A 15344-nucleotide genomic window follows, 5' to 3' on the forward strand; every position below is an offset into this window, starting at 1 on the left:
AGGAGATGTGCAAGAGGCAGCTGATCGATGTCTCTCTCTCATTGAAGTTTCTAACTCTCTATCCCTCTCTCTTCCTCTCTGTAAAAAAATCAATAAAATATATTTTAAAAAAATCTATTACCTATAAAACATAAAGGACTCTTACAACTCAAAAATAAAAAAGCAAATATCCAAAGTAGCATGGAGAGACTTGGAGAGTATTTTGCTAGGCAAAATAAGCCAGTCAGAAAAAGACAAGTATCACATGATCTCTCTTAAATATGGAATCTAATGAACAAAATAAAATGATGAATAAAATAGACCCAGAGACATGGAAGCATGGAACAGACTGACAAATCTCAGAGGGAAAGGGGAGGCTGACAGGCAAGGGGGGGGGGGGGGGGAGGTGGAGATTAATCAAAAAACTTACTTGCGTATATACATAATCCATGTATAGACAGTAGTGCAGAGAAGTGGTAAATGTGGAGGGGAGGGAATAATATAAAAATTAAAAATGGATAAATTATTTGGATAGACGTTTCTCCAAAGAAGCTTTACATGTCCAGTAAGTACATGAAAAGATGTTCAAAAACCTTTAGTCATTAGGGAAATACAATGACTAAGCTATAATGAGGTACACTTCATAACTCTTAATATTGCTAAATGAAAGAAGAGAGTTTGAAAAGAATAGATACTTTGTTAACTACATTTATATGACACTATCCTATATAATATAATAAAAGGCTAATATGCAAACTGACTGAATAGCAGAACGAATGACCAGTCGCTATGATGCACACTGACCACCAGGGGGAAGATGCTCAATGCAGGAGCTGCCCCCTGGTGGTCAGTGCACTCCCACAGGGGGAGCACTACTCAGCCAGAAGCCATGCTCCCGCCTGGGGTGGACATCCCTCAAGGGCTTCCGGACTGTGAGAGGGCATAAGCCAGGCTGAGGGACCCCACCTCCCCCCCCCTCGCCCCCCTGCGTGCACTAATTTCATGCACTGGGTCTCTAGTACAGATAATAAACAGATTAGTGGTTACCAGGAGCTTAAGAGAGGAAGGCTGATTAGGTGAACTATGTGTGTATGTTGTGTATTTATGTGGGGAGGGATGTTATAATGCAAAAAAATGAATGAATGAAACTCTTAAAACTTCCATATAGTTGAGTGCCTTCCACTTTGTGGGAACAAGGCATGATAAAGCCAGCAGAACATGTTTATCTTCTTCCTCTGAGCCTTCACTATGAGCTTTGGACCGGTAATTAGTGCCACTCCTGGACACTCACCTCCATTCTCCACCTACTCCCTCACCATCCATCTGTTCAAGGCGTAACTCTTGTTCTGCTTTCCAATAAGTTTCTTTGGATCTCTGGTGTCCTTAGGGTGTGCTGTTTTGTCTGTACTCATATGTAGTCTTCATTGATATTGGTTTAACTTGAAGGTTAGACAGAGTAGACAAGTTTAAACTCCTTGGGGCCAAGGATTCATGTCTTTGGCACTTAGAACAGGACTGTGTGTGTATAACAGGCCCTGGCGTACTTCTTTTAAAGGATTTCTGTGTCTGAACAGGTAAAAATTGGTGTGAAGAAGACATGGAGAATGGAGGATGTGAATACCTATGTCTGCCAGCACCACAGATTAATGACCACTCCCCAAAATACACATGTTCCTGTCCCAACGGGTACAACCTACGGGCAAATGGCCGGGAGTGCCAAAGTAAGACTTTTTTACTTTTCATCCACTAGCCAGACATACCGCAGGCCATAGAATAAGACACTAGCTATGAAAACTAGCCTGGGTTTGAAGAATTCCGTTTTAACTAACTCTAGGAATGGCTTTGAGAACCTGCCTGGTACTGTTGCCTACCAGGTATTCACGGCATTACTTCAGAGCTGACTTTTAACTGCTTTCAACATCAGATGAGTCTACATAAGTGACATTTCCGTCCAAGTATTCACAGGCCTCTTGTTGATTAGTCCCATGACGAGACTGAGCTTGGCAGCGTGCAGATAACAGAACAAAGCCTTCGCGTTTCTTCTGAAGAGGGAGGCCAGAAATTATGCACAAAGAAGGTTATGGTTACAGGAAACCTCCTAGCCCCAGTGTAGGACACTATCTTAAACTCACACTCAAACTTACATTTTTAGTCTTCTGTTCTTAGCTTTTGGTTGAGTGGCAAATTCAGCTCACACATGTTGTGAGCAAGGAGCTCGTGTTGTGAGGTTTTTATTAGCTTAATCCCGAGTCCCCGCAGGGACTAGCTCCGTTTCCTGAGAAAGTAGTTGCAAGACAGACAATCTGGGGTAAGACTAGTATGCCTGGTCATCTATTTTCAAGAGCATTTCTTTTTTTTTTTTTTCTTTTTTTAAAAATATATTTTTATTGCTATCAGAGAGGAAGACAGAGGGAGATAGAGAGAGAAATATTAATGATGGAAGAGAATCATGGATTGGCTGCTTCCTGCATGCCCCCGACTAGGGTATCAAACCCACAACCCAGGCATGTGTCCTGACTGGGAATCGAACAATGATCTCCTGGTTCAACCACAGAGCCCCCGCTGCCAGGCTCACGGGCATTTTTTTGTAATTTTCAGGAGCCTGGACATTGCTTAGAGGGGTCATGAAGTGTGGCTGTGTGTCTTTTCTAATTGTCAAATTTCAAATGCTTGCTCTTCTGCCTAAAGTCTCATGTGTCTTGTTTTGTCTGAAGACTGCTCTTTCTCCCAGTTTTTATGCATCCACCATGCAACTTAGTTCAGCAGTGATGTGTCTGTTTCCCGTGGTATTAAAATAGCCTAGGCAGGGCTCATCTGGACTAAACAACTAGCCACTCTGGAACCTTGGCATTAACCAGGTTCTTGGTTTTTGTAATTCAGGTACTGCAACTACTATGACTTACAGTGAGACAAAAGATACCAACACAACAGAAATGTCACCAACTAGTGGACTAGTTCCTGGAGGTATTGGGTTCAGTATTGCCAACTGTTAATCTCAACTAATAGCCACACTTTGTATCTATTACTTAAATGATTAATACAGCCTTTAACTACTAGCTCTGCCCCGATTGGTAACCTGCTTTTAAACTTCAAAGACTAAGGAGCTTTAAGTCTTAGCCTGACCTGACTTATTAAGGTTTGTGTTAGAGAAATGTTAATGAAATGGTATAACAGCATGTGACTCTCAAATACTTCTGGATCAGTTTTTGCTGGTAATACAATCAGTAGATACTGAGCATCCCTGATGGATGCAAGGGTATGAGGCTCTCCACTAGATGGGTGCATTTCCAAGTCTGAGTTCAGATTCTTCTAAACTGATTCTTTTCATCCCCCTATAGGGATCAACATGACCACAGCAGTATCGGAGGTCAGTGTTCCCCCAAAAGGGACTTCTGCTGCTTGGGCCATCCTTCCCCTCTGTAAGTCAATTCTTTATATATGTGGAGCCCGTGAACTTCTTAGATACCAGATGGGCATTTACAGCTCATCTAGAGACATAGTTCCCATGGCCCCTTGTATTTTCATAGCTCTCATGATACTGAATTACATTTTACTCTCTCCCCAACATGGCACACTGAGTTGAGAGTCCATGCCTTTCTCTTCAGTGGTATCCTTCCTACAGTGAGTGGCAGTGATAAATGTTCAGCTATTACATGAAGGGTGCTTATAGCTTTCTACTTTAGAATGGTTAGTATGGCTTACCCCCTTTCACAATAAGTCCCTTTAAGTAAAGAAAACTGTTCTAATTCTCTTTGAAATACATATATATATATATATATATATATATATATATATATATAGTATTTCATACAGAGGAGATACAATGCTTAAATGCTTTCTTGAAGAATTATAAGACTTACAGGGTATAAATTAAAAATAGTGAAGAATTTCAAAACCAGGGAGATGAATCTCTAAAGCTACTATTGAGTATGTGAATGCTAAGGCACTATGCTATAATGGCCTCTTTATCCTAAATTAATAGGTTGCAAGCTTAGCTAACACACTAGGAGGCCCCTTTGAAGAGTTCTCCAGAAACTTCAGCAGATTTTTTTATTATTATTATTCTATTTTATTGATTTTTTTTTACAGAGAGAAAGAGAGAGGGATAGAGAGTTAGAAACATCGATGGGAGAGAAACATCGATCAACTGCCTCCTGCACACACCACACTGGGAATGAGCCCGCAACCAAGGTACATGCCCTTGACCAGAATCGAACCCAGGACCTTTCAGTCTGCGGGCCGTCGCTCTATCCACTGAGCCAAACCGGTTTTGGCACTTCTGCAATTTTAATTCATTCTGCCTGGGAAGGGACCTTGGATACTTGGTTTCCCCAGTCTACCAGACTATGGAATAAAACTTAACCATTGGTCTGAACTTGTTTTAAGCTCCTGCTCATTTAGACTCTAACTTCCAGTTATCTCAGCTTCATAGAACATGAAACTTTTAGGAATATTGCTTATGGACTCATGAACATGATCTTTTTTTCTGTGTTTGGAGACTAGACCTTGCTTAGTTGCCTTCTAACTTTTTTCAGTGCTCTTAGCAATGGCAGCCGTAGGTGGCTACTTGATGTGGCGGAACTGGCAACACAAGAACATGAAAAGCATGAACTTTGACAATCCTGTGTACTTGAAGACCACTGAAGAGGACCTGTCTATAGACATCGGTAGACACAGTGCTTCAGTTGGACACACGTACCCAGCAGTAAGTCAGCTTTGTGTCCTTTTATGCCATGGCTTGCAGTAAGACTTTTTGGTAAGGAAACTTCAAACTCAAGCTATGACTGTCTGGGCTAGGAAGAGCCAGTAGGATTATGGAACCACCAAATACTTCTTCTACCAAAGATTAGACAGTCTAGCCTGTTAGAACATAATTCAGACAGTTGATAAGCACCTGCCCCATACAGGATGACAACTTCAGGTCATCACTATACTATTGGAAGTATTTTTGGTTATAGAAACTACATGTAAACATTTACATGAACTAAGTAACTCCTTTTTGAACTGTTAAATAAGTAAATTAGCATATCATATATAGGAGAGTTAGCTTAAAGTCAATGTGTTGAAGATTCTTTTTTTTTTTTACCAAATTACCAAATGCTTGGAAGTGTCCTATCCCACCTAGAAGAGGTAGCTAATTTTTCACTCAGTCACTTGTTCTTTAGTTGAAACCCAAATGGAGTATTTGGCCTTCATTTAGGGACCAGCCTGAACAAAACAAGTGCTGAGCACTCCCTCTCCAACATTCTGGTAAAACAAAGAATGGTAGCCAATTCATGGCACATGTGTGTCTTTTCATATTTTTCTCCAGGACTTAAGATCATTAAGTAGAAGATGCAGAATTAGTCACACTGTTTCCTCTCTCTCTACCAAGCATTCACAGCTAAATTCAAGTTAAACAGCATTAGTGACACAACTCAATACTATTTTGAGTCTGACTTCCCTTCTGTGCACTTTTGATTTCTCAATGGCCAACTCAAAAGCAAAGTCCGTTTTAGCGATTAGAAGGGCTACCAATGAGTGATCAAGCTCACTCCATATTTTTTTCTTTTCCACAGATATCAATTGTAAGCACAGATGATGATCTAGCTTGATTTTGGAGACAAGTCTCAACCTTTGAGATCTAAACCAATAACTCTCCAATTTGGAATGGTAACCGAGTCAGCAGCCTGGAAGAACATCTTTCTTCCTCCAGCCTGGAAGAACATCAAGATATCTACGTGGATCAAGCTTGTGTACTTGACCATTTTTATATGACTTTCATAAATATTCCTGTCCACACTCTGCTTCAGCTTTGGATGTGGTTCCCTATAACCCTTGAATTTCTAGACAGTATTGCCACCTCTGGCCAAATATGCACTTTCCTTAGAAAGCCATATTCCAGCAAAGAAACTTGTGCTATAGTGTATACCACCTGTACATACATTGTATAGGCCACCTGTAAATATCCCAGAGAACAATCACTATTCTTAAGCACTTTGAAAATATTTCTATGTAAATTATTGTACACTTTTTTCAATGGTTGGGACAATGGCAATAGGATAAAACGGGTTACTAAGATGAAATTGCCAAAAAATTTGTAAACTAATTTTGTACCTATGAATGAAATCTTTGACCTCAATGGAGGTTTGCAAAGACTGAGTGTTCAAACTACTGTACATTTTTTTTCCAAGTGCTAAAAAAATTAAACTAAGCAGCTTAACCATGGTTGATGCCTATTCCTCTAGGACACATGTGTCAAACACAAGGCCCGCGGGCCAAATTCGTCCCGCCAGGCCTTGCAATGTGGCCCGCACCGCGCTGTCATCACTGCACTCCACTGCGTTTCCATCACAATGACAGTTTATGACTGTTCAGTAAACCATTCGGCCCGCAATTTAGGCTGGATTTTAGATTTTGGCCCCTTCTCTGATTGAGTTTGACACCCCTACTCTAGGAGAAACTATAAACAGTCTAAATAGTATCAAATGTTCTAACTAAATACACGATGTTACATAATTAAGTCTATAATATTGCTAATTTTTTAAATAACCATCATGAAAAGGACAAGGTACTACTAAATATTTCCTCTGCAACAATTTATTTTGTAAAAACAAACAAACAAAAAACCAAACAACAACAACAACAACAAAAACTAGGGTACTATGTACCTGGAATTCCTCTTGCTTAGAGGGAACTTTCTTTTCTCATTAATTTGTTTCCTGATCTAGAAACATATGCTAAGATTTCTATCAATTCAGCTTCTTCATATTAAATTCACTTTCCATCTTCTATAATTACATATATATATCAAGGACTAGTGCCTTTTAAGGTATGGGAAAGGACTTTCTTCCTTATGAGTCTAGCCAGTCCACCATGAAGAGAGCTAAGAAGAAGAACAAGTAGTACCATTCTTGAACAATCTAAAGTAGTGGCTCTCAGAGAGTTTAAGGTTAGCATCTGTATTACCTGGGAACTTGTTAAAAATGCTAGGTCAGAAGCTCTGGAGGTGGGGTCCAGGAATATGTGTTTCCACAAGCCCTTCAGGTGATGTTGTAAACTAATGTTTGAAAATCACTGTTCCAATGTTGTTCCATGAAGAATCTATAATATCTTCTAATTTCTCAGTCCAGCTGGCATAGAATGGATTCCTTCTAGGGACAATTTTTAAAACATTTAGTACGAAAAGCAGATTTTAGGTAGAAGAAGCAGCAGCACAGGGAATTAGTTAAGTTTTCTATCCGATTGGCCAAGACTTCCTTTCTCTAAATACCAACAAGTAGAGGAATATATAAGGCTTGAAGCCCTGGGAAAAATTTTAAGTGGCCTTTGCAAGCTATTTAGAGAGAAATAATCCCAGCTATTCAACCAGCTCCTGGAAAATATTCTTATAGCAATTTTAAAGCTTTGGTATGACTTTCAAGCCTTTGTGTTCTATTCTTGATAGAAACACAAGAAAAGAAGAGGAGGAGTGGAAGTAGGCCCTCACTTTGGCTCTCTTTTCTGTTCCTTTTATCCAAGTCAGATAGTCCTCGAAGGAGAAGGAGAAAGAGAAGGAGAAGGAGGAGGAGGAGGAGGAGAAGAAGCAGGCTTTAAATAGAAAAACTATAGGACATTTCAAGGACTAACTTCCATTCACACTTGGAAATGGGAGACTTTAAAGTATAATGTTTTAACTATCTTCACCCCCAACCAAAAAATTCTGATGGGATGTATTCCTATATCAGGTAGTCTAAATGGAGTGGTTTCCTAGAATTCTTACCTAGGAAAGCAGCTTATTCTTTTGTATCCAAGGGAACTAGGATCCTTGTCTTGCTTTTAATGGTGGGGGGAAACTCACAGAACAAACAAAAATAATATACACTGAATTTGAGCCCTTCAGTTACATAATCAAGTATTCAGCCTTACTCTTTGGGAAAACTGAGAATGGCATGTCCCCGTTTTAGGCATATCATGGATCTCACTGTAGTTTAGGAATACATAAGAGTAGTAAGTCTTCAAATGGGTCTTGTTTCCAAATACAGGGGGAATGTATAATAAGATTAAACAATGGTTCATTTTTTTGGACTCATTTCTCTCAAATCAAGCACAGAAGCTTTTCAGCTTCATGTAAAGGGTCATCGTCCTTCTTTGCACATTCCTCATGCCCATGTGCCTTCACACAAGAAAAGTTGAATGTGAGTTGGCAGTGAGGGCCTGTCTGAAATGTGGGGGTTCAGAGATAAGCTACTGAGAAACAGGTTAAGTTCTGGTCCATCTCTCTATCATCTCCTGAATCTGTTTCATGTTTTTGAGGCTGGCTCATCAGAGAAACAGGAACAAATGGGCTCCACTGGCTGACAGCCCCCCATAAATCTCTTTCCATCTATGCTCACTGAGGCTGAGGGGAGGGCGCCAGCTCTGCAGGTGACTGTGTGGCACATCATACACTGTTTTCTTCTTCACTGTGCTCAAGGGGAAAGTGAGGAGATGGGCAGCACTGACAGGTTGTACCTTGGGTAAGTTACTGATATTCTCTCTAAATAGAGATGATGGGACTACCTTCTGCACATGGTCAGGATTAAGTGAGAACGCACAGGAAGCGCTCATGACAGCCTCTGGCATTTAGCAGGTGCAGAGCAAATATCACTGCTAAAAAATCACTTTCAACGATATGCCTCTCTCTGCGTGTACTGTGACATCGTCCAGAAACCGAGAAGCACCTTTGCCAGTGAGAGATACAGGTAATGAATCAATATGGAGGGTAACCCGCATTACACATTTTCCCAGGTGTTTTCCCACTACGCCTGTCGGACGAGACTGAAGTCTGAAATGGAAGGGTGATATCGCTTTTGTGTAGTTAGAAGGCTTAAAGGACTGCGTGGTTGAAGCCCCAGAAACAGTTGGGCTGGTTTTGCCTCAGCCTTTTGACTTTACAGCCCGAGGCACGGAAGCCAATAGTCGCAGTCTCCCTCCACGTTTTGCCATGTGCTTCATAACAGGCTACATACATGCTCTTGTGTGTTTTATTTGAACTTCACAGCACCCTGAGTAGGTAAGTATTATTCCAATGTGAAAGCTGAGGCTATAAATAACATGTGATTTTCATACCTTATGTGCTTATCGCCGCCTCCTCTCAGGAAAAGGGGCAGTGCTGTGTGAAGGGGAAGTTGGGTGTCACATTGTTTGCTGAGTCCCCGTGGCTACTGACCTTGGGATGCTGCAGCACGTCCTCGGGTGTCTCTGGGCCCTTACGGCTGGCTTCCACTGCGGCCGTGTACAAGCATAGGAGGTTAGCATTCTTCATCAGGCTGGTTACCTGTCATGCCTGTAAGAGACCACAAGTTCCAAAATTCTTTTCCTTTGCCATCTATGTGAAGCAGAAGTAGAATACTAGATTGCAAAGGAGAAAAGAAAGCCCTGGCCAGTTTGGCTCAGTGGATAGAGCATCAGCCTATGGACCAAAGGGTCCCAGGTTTTTTTCTCTCACATCGATGTTTCTCTCTGCCTTTCCCTCCCTCCTCCACTCTCCCTAAAAAAAAAAAATCAATGGGGAAAAAAAAAAAATATCCTCAGGCGAGGATTAACCAAATAGAAAAGAAAGAGTCCCTAAAGGAGTTTGTAGGCATGTGACATCATTCCTGCGTATAAAATATTGGGGGAAACAAGCTGTGAGAGAGCAAACCTTAAGTGTTAGGACTGTCATAAAGAGAGACGTGCCCAAGAAGACAGGAAGAACGGTTGCTTGTGTCAGTGAGTGATGGTGCTGTAACTCCAGGGCTTGATTTTAGATATTATGGAATCCACCCCCAGAGACCTCAGTATTTCTCCATTTACCTAGGGAGAAAAGGATTCTTTGAACCTATCAGTAATGACTGGCTTTGGGGAAACTATCGTGCCCCTTTAAAAATTGCACTTGATACCAAAATGTGCCATACGTGCAACCCAATGGTCCTTCTCAGGAGCTTCAGAACTCCAGAGGTACCTGTCGGAACGCACCCAGGCCTGGTGACCTGTGGATAAATGTTCTTCTTTCATTTATGAACTGTACATTTATCTGAAATAAAAGTTTATTTTTGATATGCTTATGGCAAGCTTTTTTCTAAAATCTTTCGCTCAGATCTTTCTCCTTTTCTTAGCTGAATCACTGCAAATGGCTCCGTCATCCCTTTCTGAGAAAGTATTAAAACCACCCAATTGAAAGAATGAGAGATGTCCCCTTGTTATGCTTAGCAGTACAATTAGTGCTTTACCATAGGCAGCCACTGTGCTCCCCTCTCAAACCCTCCCTGTCCACTCCTGCCATGAAAGAAACGAAAACCAAAGCTGCTATGACCAAGAGCCATGAGCCCAGAGCTCCGTCCCTTGAATTGAGAGCAAGTGGCACCTGGGAAAAGGGAGGACACCTCAGGGCGGCAGGACAAGACAGGCCGTGAGAAGCAAGTACAATCATTTCCATCTTCTCATCAGCTCTGACACAGTCTGTGTTGAAATTTATTTACAACAAGGCTAAAGTTTGAGACCCTTAGTATATTCCATGTTAAACTTTTCCCAGTCAATGGCCCCCAATTATTTGAATTATATCAGGTGCTAAACCTTCAAATTGGCTCAGGGAACCCAAAAATGTAGTGAAAGAAAATTAAGTAAATTGAGGACAAGAGAAACTGCCACAAAAAAAAAACAACTTTAAAATCTCAATAGCTAGTCCTTAATGAATTCAGTGAATACCAACTTTGCAGTGAGTTGGATATAACTTTGGATGTTTCCTCTCTTACTTAACTAACTGTGGCCACGGTAAGTTGCTTACCATCCAAATTTCTGACCGCCTCTGAAAATTATGACACCTAACTAAATAGGAATCTCATAAGAGAGAAAGGCAACACACATAAAGTGTTCTGTCACAAAGGATGGCTGCTATTTTTCTTTCTAGTGCCAAAAAAGAAAAAAAATCATGATTCATTACCAAAAAAGGTAGTTCAAGTTCTTTATGTGTGCCCTGGCTGGGTGGCTCAGGAGCATCATCCCATACACCAAAAGACTGCAGCTCAATTCCAGGTCAGGGCACATACCTAGGTTGTGGGTTCGATCCCAGAAGGGAGCATATGGGAGGTAATCAATCAATGTTTCCCTCTCTTGTCGTCTCTCTTTAAAATCAATAAAATACATCCTCAGGTGAGGATTTAAAAGAAATTCTTTCCTTCTGCCCGTTTGGAGAACTGATTAGGGTCTGCACTCATTAAATCCCATTTGTGAGTGCTCCTTCTTGGGTCTCCCTTATCATGCTGGCACTTGGTGATTTATTTATTTTACTCCAGGAAATCAAGAGTAATTATTCTGCATCTTTAGGCTTTGCAAAAAGCCTCGTGTGTGTGTGTGTGTGTGTGAAAGAGAGAGAGAGAGAGAGACAGAGAGAGAGAGAGAGAGAGAGAGAGAGAGAGAGAGAGAGAGAGAGAGAGAGAGAGAGAGAGAGAGAGAGAGAGAGAGAGAGATCCTCTGCTGATTAAAGAGCACAAGTGTCTGGTTTAAGTTCCCCAATTACATAGAGGTCTGTTTAACTAGTGGGGAGAAGCCCTTAATCTTGGTAGCACTCCAGCGGGTAAGGTTAACACTCTCTTTGAATGTATTGGGCTCAGCAAATGTGATGGGCCAGAATTTAGGAAATTTGAAAAATGCTCAATTTCTGTTCTGAACATTTCATGAATCCTGGAGCCTCTAGTTCAGAGGCATTTTTTATTATTAGTTCGTGAAGGACATGTTTTAAACCCATAGTCATTTATCTTTCCTTAAATTTTCCTGCTTACATGTGAAATTTACCAAGGACTAGTTCTTTACAACTAAAAACAAATTTTAGTTTTTCATCTGACCCCAACAAATAGCGTGATTTCCTGAGAAGGGCCTAGAAGTGCTGGAGGATGATTTTAGGTAACAGCTGGCATTGCTTCTCAGGCCTCAGGGAACTTAAAGTGGCAGTTTCTAGAAGGTTCTAGGACAGCTTTATAATTGGCAGATCCTAGTGTGAACATCAGTTGGGGAAAATGCAAAAAGTTCTTGAGCTTTTAACAACATTGAGGAAGGATGTATATGGATCAGCCCCTTCAAAGGAACCTCCCCTACACACACACACACACACACACACACACACACACACACAAACATACACGCTTTGTCCTTATTTCATTCATTTGTTCAACAGCTCCTACGTGCCAAGCTTGGTTCTGGATTCTGAATTCTAGGAAACCAGTGGAGGCCAAAGCTCCATCCTTTAAGGACTCATTCTAGCTGCAAGTCAGGCACAACACAAACATTCAACAGGTCAGGCAGTGATAAGAGCTCCAGAGAAAAACAAATCAGGCAAAAAAGAATGAAGGAATGTTTTACTTTAGGCAGTAGTCTAGATAGTCCTCCAAGGAGGTGGCCTGAGCAAAGAACCGGAGAAAATGTGGGAATGAGCCCACTGAGGACACAGCAAAGGCAGAATCCTAAGGCAGGAGCAGCTTGATTCAGCAACAACAAAGCAAGGTAGTCATGGCAAAGAGAGAAAAGTGAAGGGAACAGCAAAGACCAAGCAATATAGACTTCAAGGGCTATGGTTAGATTTTAGTCCTCCCTCCATCCCTCCCTCCCTCCCTCCCTTCCTTCTTTCTTTCCTTCCTTCCTTTCTTCTTTCCTCCCTCCCTCCCTCCCTCCCTCCTTTCCTTCCTTCTTTCATTCCTTCCCTCCTTCCCTCTCTCCCTCCTTTCCTTCCTCCTTTTCTTTCTTCCTTCCTTCTTTCTTCTTTCTTTTAATGTTTACTTAAAAAAAAAAAAAAAAGATTTAAAAGAAGACCCAGGCCTTCACCACCCTGTTGTCTGTGTCCATGTGTTATGCATATATGCAGACAAGTTCTTTGGTTGATCTCTCCCCACCCACCCTTTTTAAAGTAGTGGAACAGCTTGAGAGGGTTTGGGGACAGCAGGGTGACATCTCATTTTGAAAGGATCGCTCCGGCTGATCTGTGGAGAACAGATTGCAGGGAGGCAAAGGCGAACACAGGGAGCTCCATTGGGAGACTGCGGAAGCAGGGCAGGTAGGTGGCCATGGCTCGGGCTGGGCTGGTGAGGACGGGAGAAAACTCTGCTCTTTCTCCAGCCTGTCCTGTGAAGGGGCTGTGTGCACAGGCTGGCTCCCTGAAGTGGAGAAAGTGTCATGACATACACTTTTCCCCACATCTGGGGAAATCTAGCTGGTTCCTCTCTCGGCTGTGCTCCTTGCCTGTGGGATATCTATTGGGCTGTGTCCTGGCTGGGCAGGGATGACAGGCACCAGCCCAGCATTGGTGGGAAGACTCAACAAGGCTACATGGAAACAGGAAGGAGAGCCAGATTCCTCCTCCCTAACAAAGGGAGTCTGAAGCCAGAAGAAAAGAAGAGCATGGAACACAAACCCGGTCCACAGACATGACGTGTTTCACCCACTCAAAGGGAGTCCTTGCCGCCTTCACGGCAGAGCCCTTCCAGGCACACCTCCCGGCAGCGTCGTTTTGGCAGATTCTGCGCTAGCTCTTGAGTAGTGGCCTCTGAAAACATGCTTCCTCTGGGTGGCACAATTCTTTTTAACGTAATGGCTTTAGACAGAAGTCGGCATTTTCCATCTCTCCACCCTCTGTATACTTCCCCTGTTACCTGCGTGGTCCTCTAATGGCTTTGGAGCATCATCAGAACTACTTTACTCAGGACATTTTAGGATCCTGGTATTTCTGAGCTAAAACAAACCCCAAGGTCACTGAGTACTTGTCTGATAGGGTTGATCACAGGCCCCAGTGGAGGAAGCAAAGAATGTCTGCCTAAAGTTACTCAGCAAGCACACCCCATTCATCAGACGATGGCTTGAGTTACCCACAAACTAGCAATTACTCTCAGAAAAAGCCCAGAATTTCAACAACAGCTTTGTGCAAAAATAAAATAAACAATAATAAAATAAATAAAAAACCAAACAAATAGAAATGACACTGTTTTGAAAAACAAGAGCCTCCTAGGACCCACAACTTCAGGGAAGGGTTTCTCTTATTATTTTTACCGCATTAAGAATGAGGTAAGTCTCTGAAGGGCATCCATGAGGTCATTGAAGAGAAGCCAAATATTGACAAACAGCTTTGAAACAGGAAACAGCCTCTTCCCAGATGTCCGCCCAGTACCTGCTTCCATTCAGGAAAAAAAAGCAACCTCCTCCTCCTCTGTCTCAGGATCTTGTAACCCCCAGAGAGGACAAGGCTGAGAATAGACAGGAGGTATGTGCTGCCGTCCCTGGCTGCTCCCTCCCCTGCAGCAGGCACTGTGCTCCCTGCACTCTGGGAGCCCGGCCAATGTGAGACAGAGAAGATTCCAACGGGGCCAGTTCTCTGAAAGTGGCACATCAGTCCGTACTGATCCATAAATTTGGGTTGGGAAAAAGATGATTTAAGAACAAAACTAGCTGTTGGCAGGAGGGCTGGGAACGTCCAGAGAATGAAATTTCTATCCTGCCACCAGAGGAGGAAAATCTATGGATTTGCCAGAGGAGGTCCAAGGCTGGCTTTGGGGAGTTGGCTGTAGATTGGTGAATCCTCCCCATTCTGCGAGGAGAGGGCTCGGGCTGGGGGCGGTGGGGTGAGGAGTGGATGTGAGGCAGCAGAGGGGAGAAGAAGGTGGAGCAACGTGATGTGCAGGGACTTTTTGGGCTGTGCGTGGAGCTTGAGGCTGACAACAACAGAGGTATCCAATATGTAATTTTGGACTGTTTCCATTCTCTTCACTGCAAACCCTTTCATCCATCCAGTCCTTCCATACAATGTATGGCACGCAATACACCATGAGCGAGTAGCTTTAGATGAAAAATCATAGAAAGAAGCCCAGGCCTAGTAGGTATGGCTCAGTAGATAGAGCGTCAGCCTGTGGATTGAAGGGTCCCGGTTTCAATTCTGGTCAAGGGCACATGCCCAGGTTGCAGGCTCAATAGCCAATCAATGATTCTCTCTCATCAATGATGCTTCTATATCTTTCTCCCACTCCCTTCCTCTCTAGAATCAATGAAAATATATTGTAAAAAGAAGAAAAGGAGGAGGAGGAAAAGCCCAGTCCTACATATGGGTTCACATGGCAGCAGAACAGGGCCTTACTTAAGAGTAATCCATTAACTGATCTGAACTAACTCAGTAGCTGCAAGAGCTTAGACCCAGAGAGCATAAGCACCCCAGGGACTCAGAGCCCTTTAGCTCAGTGGGCAGACTTTCTACAGATTGTAGAATTGGAAATCCAAGCCCATATCATCCGGAGCTTGAGGGGCAGAGTGACTCCACAAGATGTCACAAATCATTCCATTTATTAGGTAGAATCAGGTGGCTTTTCGATGGTAGGAACCCAGCATTTTGCTGGTTATTCAGTACATACAAT

General features: G+C 42.5%; 1 protein-coding gene across 4 annotated transcripts in view; it reads left to right on the forward strand.

The window, feature by feature from the left end:
- The window catches only part of VLDLR (very low density lipoprotein receptor), a 32627-nt gene extending 26441 nt beyond the window's left edge, over window positions 1–6186 (forward strand). For 2 of the 4 annotated variants that reach the window (XM_036433920.2, XM_045580156.1), the window contains 5 exons: window positions 1554–1700; window positions 2860–2943; window positions 3318–3398; window positions 4515–4684; window positions 5538–6186. In XM_036433920.2, the coding sequence (XP_036289813.1) occupies window positions 1554–1700; window positions 2860–2943; window positions 3318–3398; window positions 4515–4684; window positions 5538–5573 (518 nt within the window). In that variant the 3' untranslated portion in view covers window positions 5574–6186. The remainder of the gene's footprint in view (window positions 1–1553; window positions 1701–2859; window positions 2944–3317; window positions 3399–4514; window positions 4685–5537) is intronic. The other 2 variants (XM_036433921.2, XM_045580157.1) reach the window with 1 other exon arrangement.
- Window positions 6187–15344: the final 9158 nt, after the last annotated feature.

The sequence above is a fragment of the Pipistrellus kuhlii genome, unplaced genomic scaffold, assembly GCF_014108245.1.
Source record: "Pipistrellus kuhlii isolate mPipKuh1 unplaced genomic scaffold, mPipKuh1.p scaffold_m20_p_12, whole genome shotgun sequence".
NCBI lineage: Eukaryota > Metazoa > Chordata > Mammalia > Chiroptera > Vespertilionidae > Pipistrellus > Pipistrellus kuhlii.